The sequence below is a fragment of the Topomyia yanbarensis genome, chromosome 1, assembly GCF_030247195.1.
Source record: "Topomyia yanbarensis strain Yona2022 chromosome 1, ASM3024719v1, whole genome shotgun sequence".
Taxonomy (NCBI): Eukaryota; Metazoa; Arthropoda; class Insecta; order Diptera; family Culicidae; genus Topomyia; species Topomyia yanbarensis.
The window spans coordinates 121616960-121630953 of record NC_080670.1 but is presented as its reverse complement, the minus strand read 5'-3'; the positions used below and the strand labels follow the sequence as shown (position 1 = coordinate 121630953).

The 13994-nt window shown below is 37.8% G+C and overlaps 1 protein-coding gene across 1 annotated transcript in view; it reads right to left on the bottom strand.

The window, feature by feature from the left end:
- Positions 1–2047: 2047 nt before the first annotated feature.
- The window catches only part of LOC131683188 (thymosin beta), a 382099-nt gene continuing 370152 nt past the window's right edge, over positions 2048–13994 (bottom strand). Inside the window, exons 3-4 of the mRNA XM_058965054.1 lie at positions 2791–2904; positions 2048–2726 (exon numbers count right to left, since the gene is read on the bottom strand). Coding sequence (XP_058821037.1) covers positions 2587–2726; positions 2791–2904 — 254 coding nt within the window. The 3' untranslated portion in view covers positions 2048–2586. The remainder of the gene's footprint in view (positions 2727–2790; positions 2905–13994) is intronic.

Genomic DNA, 13994 nt, shown 5'->3' with positions numbered 1-13994 from the left:
CGCCTTTTGGCTAGGGTTTCCATATCGAGCAGACGACAGCGATCGATGTACGGTGGTAGCTCTGTTGGGTTACGCCACGGCAGAGTTCTAAGAGCAAAACGGAGGAATCTTGCCTGCACTGCTTCTATTCGGTTGATCCAAATGCTTGTGTAAGGACACCAAATGGATGCTGAAGCTTCCAAGACAGATCGCACAAGTGAAAAATAGAGTGCCCGCAAACAATATGGATCAGTGAACTCTTTGGCGATTCTTATAATGAAACCGAGATTTCTATTTGCCTGTGCTGTAACATGACAGTAATGATTTCTGAATGTCAGTTGTGAGTCCAGAAGTACACCGAGGTCTCTGACAACTGTCATTCTCTCTAGCGATTCCCCGGAAATGGTGTAGTTCCACAGTATTGGATTTTTTCTACGTGTAAAAGATATTATGGAGCATTTGGACACGCTGAGAGCCAGCAAGTTGCGATTACACCAACAACAAAAAGCATCTAAGTGTTTCTGTAGTTCCTTGCAATCTTCTATTGACCGCACAATAAGAAATAGTTTGAGATCATCGGCATATATAAGTCTACACCCAGGAGGTATAACAAAACAAACGTCATTGAAAAACAACGAGAAAAGCAACGGTCCTAGATTGCTCCCTTGAGGCACTCCCGACAAGTTGATGAAACTGTATGACTCGTTATTTCCTAATTTTACACACAGAGAACGATTTACGAGATATGATTTAAGCCACCCTATAAAATAATCCGAAGCGCCCAGCCGCTTCATCTTTGCCAGTAGAAGAGTGTGATCTACACGATCGAATGCAGCCTTGAGATCCGTGTATACAGTATCGACCTGAGATCCAAGTTCAATATTTTTAATACAGAGCGAAGTGAATTGGGCTAGATTAGTAGTTGTCGATCTACCAGGAAAAAAGCCATGTTGGTCCTTCGATATATATGCTCTGGTCTCGCGAAACAGCACATTTCCTACTAATATTTCAAATAACTTTGAGCCAGCGCAGAGTGAAGTTATGCCACGGTAGTTCGCAACATTTTGCTTATCACCTTTTTTAAAAACCGGAAACATAACTGATTTTTTCCAACAGACGGGGAACGTTGATTGCGACAGCGATTGGTTAAAAATTAGTCTTAAAGGCGTACATAATGCGCTTGCGCATCTTTTGATTATAATGGAAGGAATACCATCGAGTCCTGCCGATGTTGAAGACTTTAGCTTTCTCATAGCAGTTAGAATATCTTCGTCAGTAAATTGAATAATGCCTAAATTAATTACATCATGAGGGACATCCTGAAGACTATATTCCATCTGAGTGGAGTTGGCCGAGACTTTTTTAAACACACTTGAGAAATGCTGCGCAAATAGGTCACAGATGCCGCTTGGGGTACTTGATGTTTCATTTGCAAGGAACATACTGGAAGGAAGCCCATTTTCTTTACGTTTCCCGTTAACGAAAGACCAAAACTGCTTTGGATTTTGTTTCAGGTTCGATTGGGTTTGTGCGACGTGTCTTGAATAGAGAAAGCGATTATATGCCTTGTAACTGTTGCTGGCTTCAATAAACTCTCGTTTTGTGAGGGGGTTTCGTCGGCTGGTGTAATGCCGAAGTGCAGCTGCTCGCAGTCTTTTCAGTTTACGTAATTGACGATTGGACCACGCTGGTTTTGGTCGGGGACGTGGTGCGGGAACATGTAATTTGAAAAGTTGTTTTAGGACCAGTGAAAATTTTTCTACGGCAACATCCACATCGATCGCAGAATTTAGCAAAGTCTCCCAATCGATTGCCTGCAGTGAGTTGTGGAGCCTATTGAAATCAGTTTTTGAAAAATTGAACTCCCTGACATCTAGCATTTCGTCATAAACAACTAACTGGGGACAGATCTGCATGGGCGTAATTGTATTGTTTAGAGCCAGAGAAAATACAATTGTCTCTGGTTGGATTTTCCAGTTTTTAACTGCAACCAGAATATTGTAGGTTGATGTGTTTAGCTCTCGGGGAATGTTAACTCTTTTTAGTCTTCCAAAACAAAGAAAATGAATCGAAAATTTGGCCAAGTGTTGATTTATTTAGAGATGGTTCTGCGTGCATGGTATCTTAAATCAATTATCAAAATATTCGTGTGACACCTAACCACTATACTTTTATGTTATTTTTATGTGTTCATTTTGATTATTTAACATATAGCGAAAACGGGCCAACAGATTTCAATAAATCCTCGAAAAATTGTGAAATTTTGAGGTACAAATTATAATAATCGTGATTGAGTTTTGTGCTGTTAGCTCCGATTTCTGATTTATTGTAAAATTCTACGAATTCAAATAACTTATAAAATTTGACATGTTCGTTATCTGAATGACTGCTTCACCGTTCTATAATCGTAAGTTGATCCCATCGAATATGGGACAAAAAGGCGATTATGGATAGTACAAGACATACTAAAAATCGATTTGAGAACAATAATAGTTTGAATCATGATTGAAATCCTGTTGATAGATATATCCATAAAAGTGTTTTTGCACAAAGCTGATTAGGGCTAACTGTAGACCCTTTAGTAGTATGCTTTTTCAAGGATATATCTTATGCTTTTTTTTCTTCTTCGATGATTTCTTTGGTTGGTAACGGATTTTTCTCGCATGTTTCAGTGTGCTTTAATTTGGAAGTATCAAAAGATTCGATACCCGTGATGAATCTTTGCTGTCCTTTTTCCTGTTGTATAGCTATTTGGGGATCAGAAATGTTGTATTAGTAAAAAAACATTTATTTTCGCAGAATATTTGATACCTTCTTTATCGGGTAATGGATTTTTCTCGCATGTCATGGCATGTTTTAATTTAGACGCATCGAATGATTCAATTCCGGCAAAGAGACTCTTCTGAGTTTTTTCTGTTTGAACGTCTGAAATAATAAAAATAAAACTTTTTAATTCCATTTAAAAAATTTTCTTTATCCGGGTGCGAAGTTGTTGAAATATCGACAATATTTTATACGCAATTTACCAATATTATTCATAGGACGTAGTATCACTTATCAATTAAGACAGTACAAATAGAATTAATGAATCCGATGTTGCCACTTCTCATGTGATCTGCGTTAAGGGAGTACCGGAGTGGGAAATGAGCATAAAAAGTAATAAAATAAACCAGCATCACTTGACACGTTGCGCAACATACTAAATGTTGTAGAGTATGCCGTGAGTAAAAAGAGCAAGAATGCAACAAGTATAACACATTTTTATCAGTGATATAGTGACTCTTGCATAGTCTTATTTTGTAAATGCAATATGCTCGATCATCAGTCAAATACTCACCTATTGCAAAGTTTCAACTATTCAGAAATACTCCAGCATGTTTCTGATTTTATGAAATATGAATTGAATTGCTTTCAAAAAGTATGTCGTTATGTTATTTAGGAATCAATACTGTGATTATTGTGCCCTATCAGTGCTGGCTCCTAGGTAAACCACTGGTTATACAAACCGAGTATTATATGTATGCAACGACCAGGCTGGATTCATCGATTTAGCAGAGTCGCTTCATTATACAAGGTTCATCTGCTACTTAGTATATTATAACAGAACCCAAATAATCCGCCAAAGTATGAACTACTCCAGTAGCGATTCTAAGTAAATCATGATTGCTAGCAGGAAAAACCATTAGGTATGGTGTATCGGTCAGATAAATAGTTGATCTACCAAATTTGGAACAATCACAGAGATAAAGCAAAAGTTTGATTAACCACTTTCATTGTGGAACTCCAATCTTCTCCTGACAATCCTATTGGTACTAAAAATACATACCGATTTCGCCTCGTGGCAATATGAGACAATCTTTCCTTGATACCATCAGACCAGGAAGCGTACACTCTTCGTTTTAGCACTCAAACGTCTTCTAAGTGTCCTAGTAAGTATATTGATACTGTATCTATATTCGATGAGTTATTTATAGGCAGTGTATATCGATACACATAATACACTGATAATATCATAATAATATCGATACACGATATACACTGCCTATAAATAACTCATCGAATATAGACGATTTCATTTCCGAAGACCCTGTGCCCACTTTTCAGTTTGCTTAGGTTAGCTTAGGTATACTGCCCGTAGTTTCACTTCGTGATTGACCGAATGAGTAAACATGCTCAATGAATCAACAGTCATGTGCCCACTTTTCAGTTTGACCCAAAAATTTGCAACGAAGAGGAGATGCATTTGTGTAAAAAAAAACTTTGGAAAACTTTGCATTCATCATGAATGATTTATGTTCATATTGATTTGAAGCTGTCAAATCTCCATAATTCTTCAGAGATTTTACATACTCAGATCGTTAGGAATATGCTAATACAGAACAATCTTCAAACAAAATGTTGCTGACAATAAACGCCTAGATGTATATTCAGCACATGTTGCGCTAATGTTGCGTACGCAGTGAGAAATACAATAAGCTTGCACTTAGTTTGGCCAATGATTGTACGGAAATATACAAATGTTTCGTACCTGTACAAAAATATCAAAATGCCATCTGAATATTTTTTACGAAAGCTCGCAACAAAATATAAAATATATTATATACTTCACAGAAAGATAGCCTTTGGTCAGAAATTTGTGGCACTCTACAGTCAATTGACCCAACTTAGTATGGAATGACTTAGTATAGAACGACTGTAAGAGACAAACTAGTTTCTCTGCACAAGCACATTGTTAAGAAATCATTTCTAAACGATCTTTTCAAATTTATTGCATGCCTTTCTTGTACTACAACGGCTATGCAATTAATACAAAACTCAATTTTATAACCCAATTCTTTTTTTTTTTTTTTATTTTTTTTTATCCCTTTATGGGCAGCTAGGGCCGAGGGTGGTGGCTAGCGGGTTTCATACATCCTTGACCTGACGGACAAAGCTATGGTGCCTTGAACACAGGCAACGCAGATCCAAGGCCATCATTGAAATGATAAGTTTGAGATGTACTTCCCCCGGTTGCCAGACGAATACCTGTAATTATTACTTGTTGCTTTGTATGTATGAATCTAATGTTCTGTCCTTGGTGGTGTATGCGTGGAAGGTGTGGTTTTTAGCGTTCGAGTCCAGGAGTGCATATCTGTCTGGGTTAGCGGGGGCGTTTACTAATTGTGTAATAGTGTGATCGCCAAAGGCTCGAGCATTTGAATGCTAGCGTGTCTCTAACTTTGCGTGCATAAATTCGATTTTAAATTCGTGTGGCCATTCGCATATTCACGTGTATTCTTGAACGATCGCGCGCGGACCGTGAATATGATAATTAATTTTTAGTGTATGGTAGAGGAACGTGTTGTCTGGCGAATATGAGCATCATTTTTGATTGGTCCAACTGAAGGCATGAGTCGAGAGTAGAGAATTCCGAACGTAACCGGTCTATGATCGCGCGAGTGGTGGGTTAATGCTTGCGACCGCAGTTGTAAAGTTATAGGTGCTGAAAAGTTCACCTAAGTAAGGGGGTGTTTTAATGATGGCGAAATTGCGAGCGTAGGTGTGTGTGAATGATTGAAATTGTAATGTAAGTTCGCGTTTTGACCAGGTTTGTGTTATCGCGAAAGTTAGGGGCGTTTGGGCGTTTTGGATGTGAGTATATATGAGAGAATATTGTGTTGTGTTAGTGAGTGTGAGTATGAACCTAACTTAAGATATAGTAATAAAAGGAAAAATAACATGCCGAATGTTTCTTTTTTAGGTCACTAACCGTGCATTGCAGAATGCCCAAAAACTCTGAACTAGGCCTCGTCGAGTCCAGTCTGTCCGTCTCGTCCTGTCGTGTCTGGGGTTTCCAGGTTGCATGCATTCACCAGATGAGACTAGCTTATGTCAGTTTACTTGTGCACTGGTTTCGTGGAATCGAGGCGATCCTCGAAATGATAGATCCTACGAGTGAATGCACTTGGCCCAGTCACCTGTCAAGCATTTGTGTATTTGTTTGTGTTGAGATATATGTGGAGCCTGTAAATAATATTTTAATACGAATATTATTGTATTTGTTAAAATAAGAAACGTGTACTACTTGCAGTTTGTTGATCGTTCCTACTTATCTGATTCCATCGAGTATGAGAATACATCTCCATTGTTCTAAAACCTGGCGACGTCTGATGGCAGAGAATAATCATTGTTGGCAGCAATGTTGCTCTTCTTGGATGTATGAGCTCGAAAAGGTCATCACAAGAATATAACGCATGAGACCGAAAATAAATAAAAATAAAATAAAAAGAAGAGTTAGTATTGATATTGAGTATTAATAATGTGCCGATTTTTTTCGAGAGTTGTCCTACTGGAGCTGTAGAGCTAATTGATTCAATTAAGGCATGACCTAGACTTCTGGAATCGAGGATAGAGACTTCAGGACGTGAACGACTCATGAATGCGCGAGAGCGGGGGACTGTAGGTGCACGCTTAAGACTACATTTGAGTGATTACAAGTGCTGAGACGTTCATATTATCACCGAGATGTTATAATGTCTGGAAGAGCGCGAGTATAGGTTGCGTGGATGGTCGCGAAGGGCTCAAGCATTTTTATATTTGTTTGTCACGTGTATGTGACTTTGTGTGTATACATTCGATTTTTATGTAGTTTAGTGAATATGAGCATTATATTTTTGATTGGTCCACCTGACGGCATTGGACTTATGCTACTAGGGCCTAGAATAGGGGATTCCGGACGAAACCGATTCATGATCGCGCGAACACGGGCATTTGGAGGTTCACTCTCGAGACCGGGATTGTTAATTTATAAGTGCTAAACCATTCACTTAGTCACCGGGGTGTTATACTTTTTACGAGATCGTGAGTGTGGTCGTGCGTGGATGATCGCGAAGGACTCGAGCGTTTGTATGTGGACGTTTTTGTCGCGTGTGCTAGTATATAACTTCGCGTGGGCACATTATTTTTGTAAGCGTGTGGCCATTCGCATATTCGCGTATTCTTCAATGACCGCGCGTGGGCGTCTTATCTAGTTTTTATTTCTATTGGTCCAACTAAAGGCATGAATTTGGGCTGCTAAGATCAAGGGCGGAGACTTCCGGACGTAACCGATTCATGATTACGCGAGCTTAGGTTCTTAGGTTCCAACGTTCACCTAATCAATCGGGATGTTTGAATATTGGCGAGAATGCGGGCGTTCGTATTTGTGACCAGGTTTGTGTTATCGTGTAGGCCACGTTTGTACGTTTGGAATGAGAGATTGATAGTGTATATGAGAGAATAAGAAATTTGCTTGCAGAGAGAATTGGGCCCTAAACCCACATTGTATATTATTTGACCATGGCAGTGGATAATAAAGGTCGCCAAGTTAAGTACTAAAATTGATCACAATGTAACTTAACTAAAAAGAAAATATTCGTATCCCAAGTTTCTGTGATATAATCACTGTAATACTGCTTTGGTGGAAAAGCCCCCGGACCACATCAAGGTACAGTATCATGCCGAGGGAAAACTCAATTTTATAACCCAATTCTTGCAGGAATATGTTACATAGGTACGTTAGCGCGTATTTCCATTCAAACAAAATATTTCCACAAATGAGTATTGTGGCAACCCCGAAAGTTGCATTTTTTATAGGAAAGTCCTAATTACATGAATAAGGATTTATAATTGCGGTCACGTATAAAACATGAACCGGAACTACCTATAGACACTGTTTAAAAAACAAATGGAATGTTTAGTGAAGATTGGAATGTTCTTTTATCCTTTATCAATAAGTCTGAGGAACATAGGACCAATCCGAACTTACACATGAGATTGCACGGAATCATGTCTTTGGCTTGGTGAGTCAACCATCAAATAGTCCTTGGAACCGGTGCTGCTGGACAGTCTTTCGCGAATGTTACACCACCATCAGAAACGAGTCAAGTTGTCAAACTATCGTAAGATCCCAAATATCGCAGGCTACTGCAGATTGCCTTATGGAAATATTCTTGAACCGAAAATCTGTAAGCTTCGCCTTCCTTCAGAATATTCATTACCTGGCATGGAGCAATACGAGGGAACCCTAACTAAGGTAATTTTGTACGATATTACAGACAAAGCACGCAGAAGCTCCCATAATTTTCCAGAAAACATGGAATTTGCTTTCAAGGTTTCATCGAACGGAGAGTCTCTATTGAGTTGAGGCTGTCCTAAACAATAAAATAATAATTTGTGGGCAAAGTATCAATAATCCTGAGGATATACTGCATAGCAGCGAGTTATGCGCCGTAAGCTGAAAAGGGATCATTGAGTTTGAATGAGGCGGTGAGGTTTTGATTGAATATACTGGAGCCAATGGAGCCGTCGAAACCTGACTCATCGGTGTAAAACATATCGTTGCAGTCGACTTCTCGAAATTTACTATGAAAGCTGTTTGGGTTCACTTACGGACGTATGTGATCTGGGATTCCACGAATCTTATCTTTCATGGATGTGTCGAAAAATACAGTTAAATCAAAAGCATGAGAGAGATTGACACGTTTGGGAATTGATATTTTGTGCCATGTAATCGAAGTATAAGAACACAAATCGGGTGAAGGAATTGAACTCGACAAGCGTCTCAAAATTTACAATTACTAACGGGTTCAAGATATCGCATCGAATGAGCATTCGATATGAGAGGTCCCAAAATTGATTTTTCAGCAGAAGGACGCCCGCCAACACTTCTAGTATCAGTTTGATGGAGTGTATGTTTGCAGTGGCACGAAAACAAAAACACCCGTAATCTATCACCGACAATATTGTAGTTTGGTACAGCCTGATCAAGTCCCCTGAATGGGCACTCCGCCATGTAACGGTTATTGTACGGAGAAAGTTGATCCTTTTTTGGCACATCTGTTACAAATCCTTAACACAAGAACGTTACACTTACCTTTTCTACCTTAGAACATTGCACTGGGGTACAAACGTACCCCAGGCGTTTGATTGCAATTTTCGCAGGTAAAAATGCAAACAAAAGAAATATATATATATATATATATATATATATATATATATATATATATATATATATATATATATATATATATATATATATATATATATATATATATATATATATATATATATATATATATATATATATATATATATATATATATATATATATATATATATATATATATATATATATATATATATATATATATATATATATATATATATATATATCATTTTATTCTTTTTTAATTGCGAAAATAGCTGTGTAATTGAATGTATGGAATTTATTGAATCAATGATACTTAAATTAGGTTGAACAAAAAAGTGAAAAAAAGTGATTTTGACTTTTTCACAAAAATTACTATAAATTTGCGAATTGGTCGTCAAACGGTGGGATAATAAAATTCTCACAAGTTTCTTATCTCATGCCTTCACGCGTGTCTAAGTCTATTGATGACATTTGGTCCTTAGACCGGCGACAACTGGGTACTATCAGCCTTCTGCCGATAGTAGCAGAATGAGAGAGTGCGAACAGATCTAGTCGAGAAAACATTGCCGTAAAAATGAACAGTTGTTCGGAAATTAGCCCCAATACGACTAATCTGACTAGTATCTATGATCACGGGTCAATACGTATTGAAAATTCGCCGCGTCTGTTTTTATAAACCTAATTTCAAGCTCCGTTAACAAGCCCGTGCATCAGGTTAACAATCCTTTATATTTCCTTGTATTCCACAAACAATCCGATATGGAAAATAAGAAATACTTTTCTTGATTTATAACATCTCGCGCTATTTTTGCCTGTGTAATGTGTTATCACTCGGTAGTTTTCAAGCCAATAAATATATCGTAGAGAAGAAGTAGCGAATTCTGTCCAAATACTGTTGCAATAAATAGTGATCCGGCCCATTACGCAGATAAGATTAGCTTTTCTAGACAATACTTCCACGGTGTGGAGTTCAAATGGCTTTTGTTTAGGGAACATAGTATACTCTCGGTAGCCGGCTGCCCAGAGTTTTAAAAGAACCAAAAACTAAACAAGATCTTCTCTTTTTCGAGTGATCGTGCACTCGAAGACTAGCTAAACAACTACCTAATAAAATATGCTTTACAGGTCACATCGCTTGCTTGGAGCGAATCCTAGACCTGATACCCTTCCAAACTACCTACTCCGCGACACCTATGGAAGAGTCTGATGAATCGTCGTCCTTCCGTTAAGTAGGTGGAGCATCAACACTTCCTGCCTACCTTATCCTTTATCCTTCCCTGTGAACGATGGAGATGGGGGCGACCGGCAATGATGGCTATCATGCTGTTGAGGTTTTAATATGGGTCGGATTGGTATGAATTCCTACTTACCATTTCCTAAGCAACTCTTATTAGATAATCAGCAGTCAAACATGATGAAGTCAGTGTGCAATCCGCCAAAATCATCGTCACAACGCAACGCGAAATTACTATAAATTTGCGAATTTTCAACCGATTTAAAAAAAAACAAATGATTCTAGTATAATGGTATACAATGGAATTTCAATATTTCTGAAAAAGTGCAATTATTTGGAAGAGTGAAAGTTGAAAAATCGGGTTTTGTAAAATACCACGAAATGGAGCGGAAATTGAAATGAAAAAAATATTTTTGACCAGTAATACATTGGTAACACACAACGTTACTGTTACAGCAGTTACTGTGCGCAAATTATACTTGCGAACCATTGATATGTAAAACTATAAAAAATAAAAATCAAGACAATAATAAACAGCGTAAATGAGAACTATTTTTTTCTACTTCTAAACAAATTGACAAATTGTCCAAGATATCTTGCAATAGTCCTTCCAAATCGACAGCTTAGGGACCTGTAATAGAGACCACGCCGTCATCTGCAAGATGCCTAAGCGTGTAGTAACGGCGAAACATTCGTGAATGTCATTCACGTAAAAGTTGCAGAGTAGGGAGCTGAGACATGAGCCCTGTGAAAGAGCCATGTAACTAATCCGGGACCACGCGAGAAATGCATGAGTTTATCAGACGACAAGTGTGGCAAAAAGTTGTTTAAAATCGATGAAAGACCATGGTGGTGCAACTTCTCAGAAAAAAAAAAATCTTGATAGAAATTGAATCAAAAGTCCCCTAATATCCAAGAAAACTGATGCCATCTGCTCTTTGCAAGCATAGGCCATATGAATTTCCGTTGAGAGCAACGCAAGACAATCATTCGTCGTCGGAAGCCAAATTGTGTATCTGATAGTAAGCCATTTGCTTCCCAATTGTCAAGGCGGAGTAAGATCATTTTCTCGAACAACTTTCGAATGCTGAACAGTAGCAATCGGTCGATACGAGTTGTGGTCGGAGGCTGGTTTTCCTGGTTTTTGGATGGCGATGACCTGCACTTGCCTCCAGTCATGTTCAGTATCGAAAATCAAGCCAGCCACTGGGTTCCTGTTCCCATGTCGTAAGCGGAGACTGAAAACAGGAATCGTCAAGTCAAGGTGTTTCTCCGTGCTTAGGACTGAATGGCTGGCAGTACTAAAATATGCCAGTCGCGCACGGAGTGTCGTGGGTCTTACCCTTGCTGTGTTAAGCGAATCTCTGACACAGTCGACTTTTTTTCGCAAATTTTTGCTGTCACGGTAAATACGACTGTTGACAACATAAAAAAGAAATACGTGTATTATTCGGCATATTTGCCGCATAATGAACCATCGCACAGTGTTTCCAATTAGGCAAAAACGTGATCGAAATTGTTTTGACCACGATAAAACGATTTTCGAGCTATAGTATCTTCAGAAAAGTTTGTCTATAAAATATTCCCTATCTTAATAAAGTATTGGTTTGGTGATTAATCCCCCTAAAGCTGAGAAGCAAACTTTTGTTTGGTCATTTATGAAAATAATAAAAAAAAACTGTATTCAGCAAAGTTGTAGGGAATATAATAAGAAACAACTTTGCTGAAGAGACTATGTATCTATCTTTTTATTTTAATACACATTTGTGGAGTTTTCTATGATACACCCCTGAAAATAACTTTTTTCAACATAACTTTTCTGGGTGATTTTTTGGAATTTCAAAATGTTCTAAGATTTTGTTTGGCATAAGAAAATACAATTTTTGTTATGCAAGTTTATTTCTATCTCTTATATCTGTAGAGTTATCGAAATTTTTAGTGCCAAAAAAGCAACATTTTCGCATGAAATAATACTTCAATCCGCAAATTTCCGCAGACAAAGCCATATTCATTCGAATCTGTAAACCAAACGCTATCGAATCCAGGGATAACCATTTGTCGTATGCTGTTTCTTACATGCAAAAACATATATTCAAAAAACCTGTTTTAATCCACCTAGCGGTGCAATTGTGCCTTTCTCAATCATGAACACGAGAATCTTTGTGTTGTTTATATTCTTTAAAAGCTTTCAAATGACATGACAAATATACAAGAAAAGAAATCATCATTCGAGTTCTAAAATTGTGTAAAAGAAAAAAAACAGCTACGGTAATATTGAGCTGAAAAAAGGTGCGAAATCGGCAGTCTCAAAAAGTCGATCTAAAAAAAATTTCGTGATAACATAAAATCTCGACGTTTCATGCATTTAAAGGATGTTTGGCATCAAAAATACGAATTCGATTTCTGAAATTTCATGGGGTCCCCCCTTTGAAAAAAATTTTGAATTCCGGCTTATATGAGAATTTCATATGTGACCGGACGGTTCAGTCTATATTTCCGGAACCATATAAGCGATCCGTGCAAAATTTTACAGACGTCTGTTGGGATAATATAGCTATCACTAGGGACTAAGTTTGTGAAAATCGGCTCAACCATTTCCGAGAAACTGATATGAGTTTGCTAGTTTTGAAAGATGGCTGCTTTTCCCGGGCACTTCCGGAACCGTCTATGGTAGTCAATGTAGTCAACGAAAGTTTGTTTGGCCGTCGGTGACCTAGAACTGCAAATTTAAGTTGTTTGAGAGACATTTTAGCGAATTTTTTACCTTTTTTGCTTTCATCGGAGTATCGGTTTGAATCACAATTTGCTATGTGATCGCACGCCACAACTCGTAACTCCGGAACCGGAAGTCGGTTCGGGATAAAATTTAATAGCCATTTACGGGGACGCAACATCTTTCAATTGAGACTAAGTTTGGTTGATTCGGTCTAGCCATCTCCGAGAAACCGATGTGACTGTTATTCTGAATTTGGATACTTCCGCCGGGGCTTCCGGAACCGATGATGGTGGCCAATGTGACCAAAAAGACTTCGAATGGCTGTTAGTGACCTAGTACTACGAATCGAAGCAGTTGTGGTCACATTTTGGAAAAATTTTCACCATTGTACATTCATTGCAGAATTTATTAAAATCGACATTTTCTGCATGATCGTATGATCCTCTCTGTAATTTCGTAAGGCTTCGTTCATGGATTGCGGGGTTTCTTCTGACAATTGACCAAAAGGAATTGGGAAAGACGAAATCACTTTAGCCCCATGAGTAACGAGTTTATGTACCGACGCAGGCAATCATACAGGTCAATGATAATTTGTGAGGTTTTAAAGGCATAATCATCGAAATTTTTACGATTTACTTAAGGTACCATGAGAAAGCTCGTCGTTGCCACCAAGGCTTAGAGTTCTAACTATGTGTTGTTTCATTCTTTTTTACAACAGCAAAAAAGCTATATTAACCCCTCCCAACCTACAACCTCTCCGCCATGTAACAACATGCTTCATACATCCTCCTTTTACCCTTAAATGTGTGACGTAATTTTTAAACGGCTTTATAAAAATGTTTTATAGTAGTTTTTTGAATATATAATTTTGCATGTAAGAGACAGCATACGACAAATGGTTATCCCTGGATTCGATAGCGTTTGCTTTATAGATTCGAATGAATATGGCTTTGTCTGCAGAAATTTGCGGATTGAAGTATTATTTCATACCAAATTGTTGCTTTTCTAGCACTAAAAATATCGATAACTCTACAGATATAAGAGATAAACATAAACTTTTATAACAAAAATTGTGTATTTTATTGTGCCAAACAAAACCTTAGAAGATTTTGAAA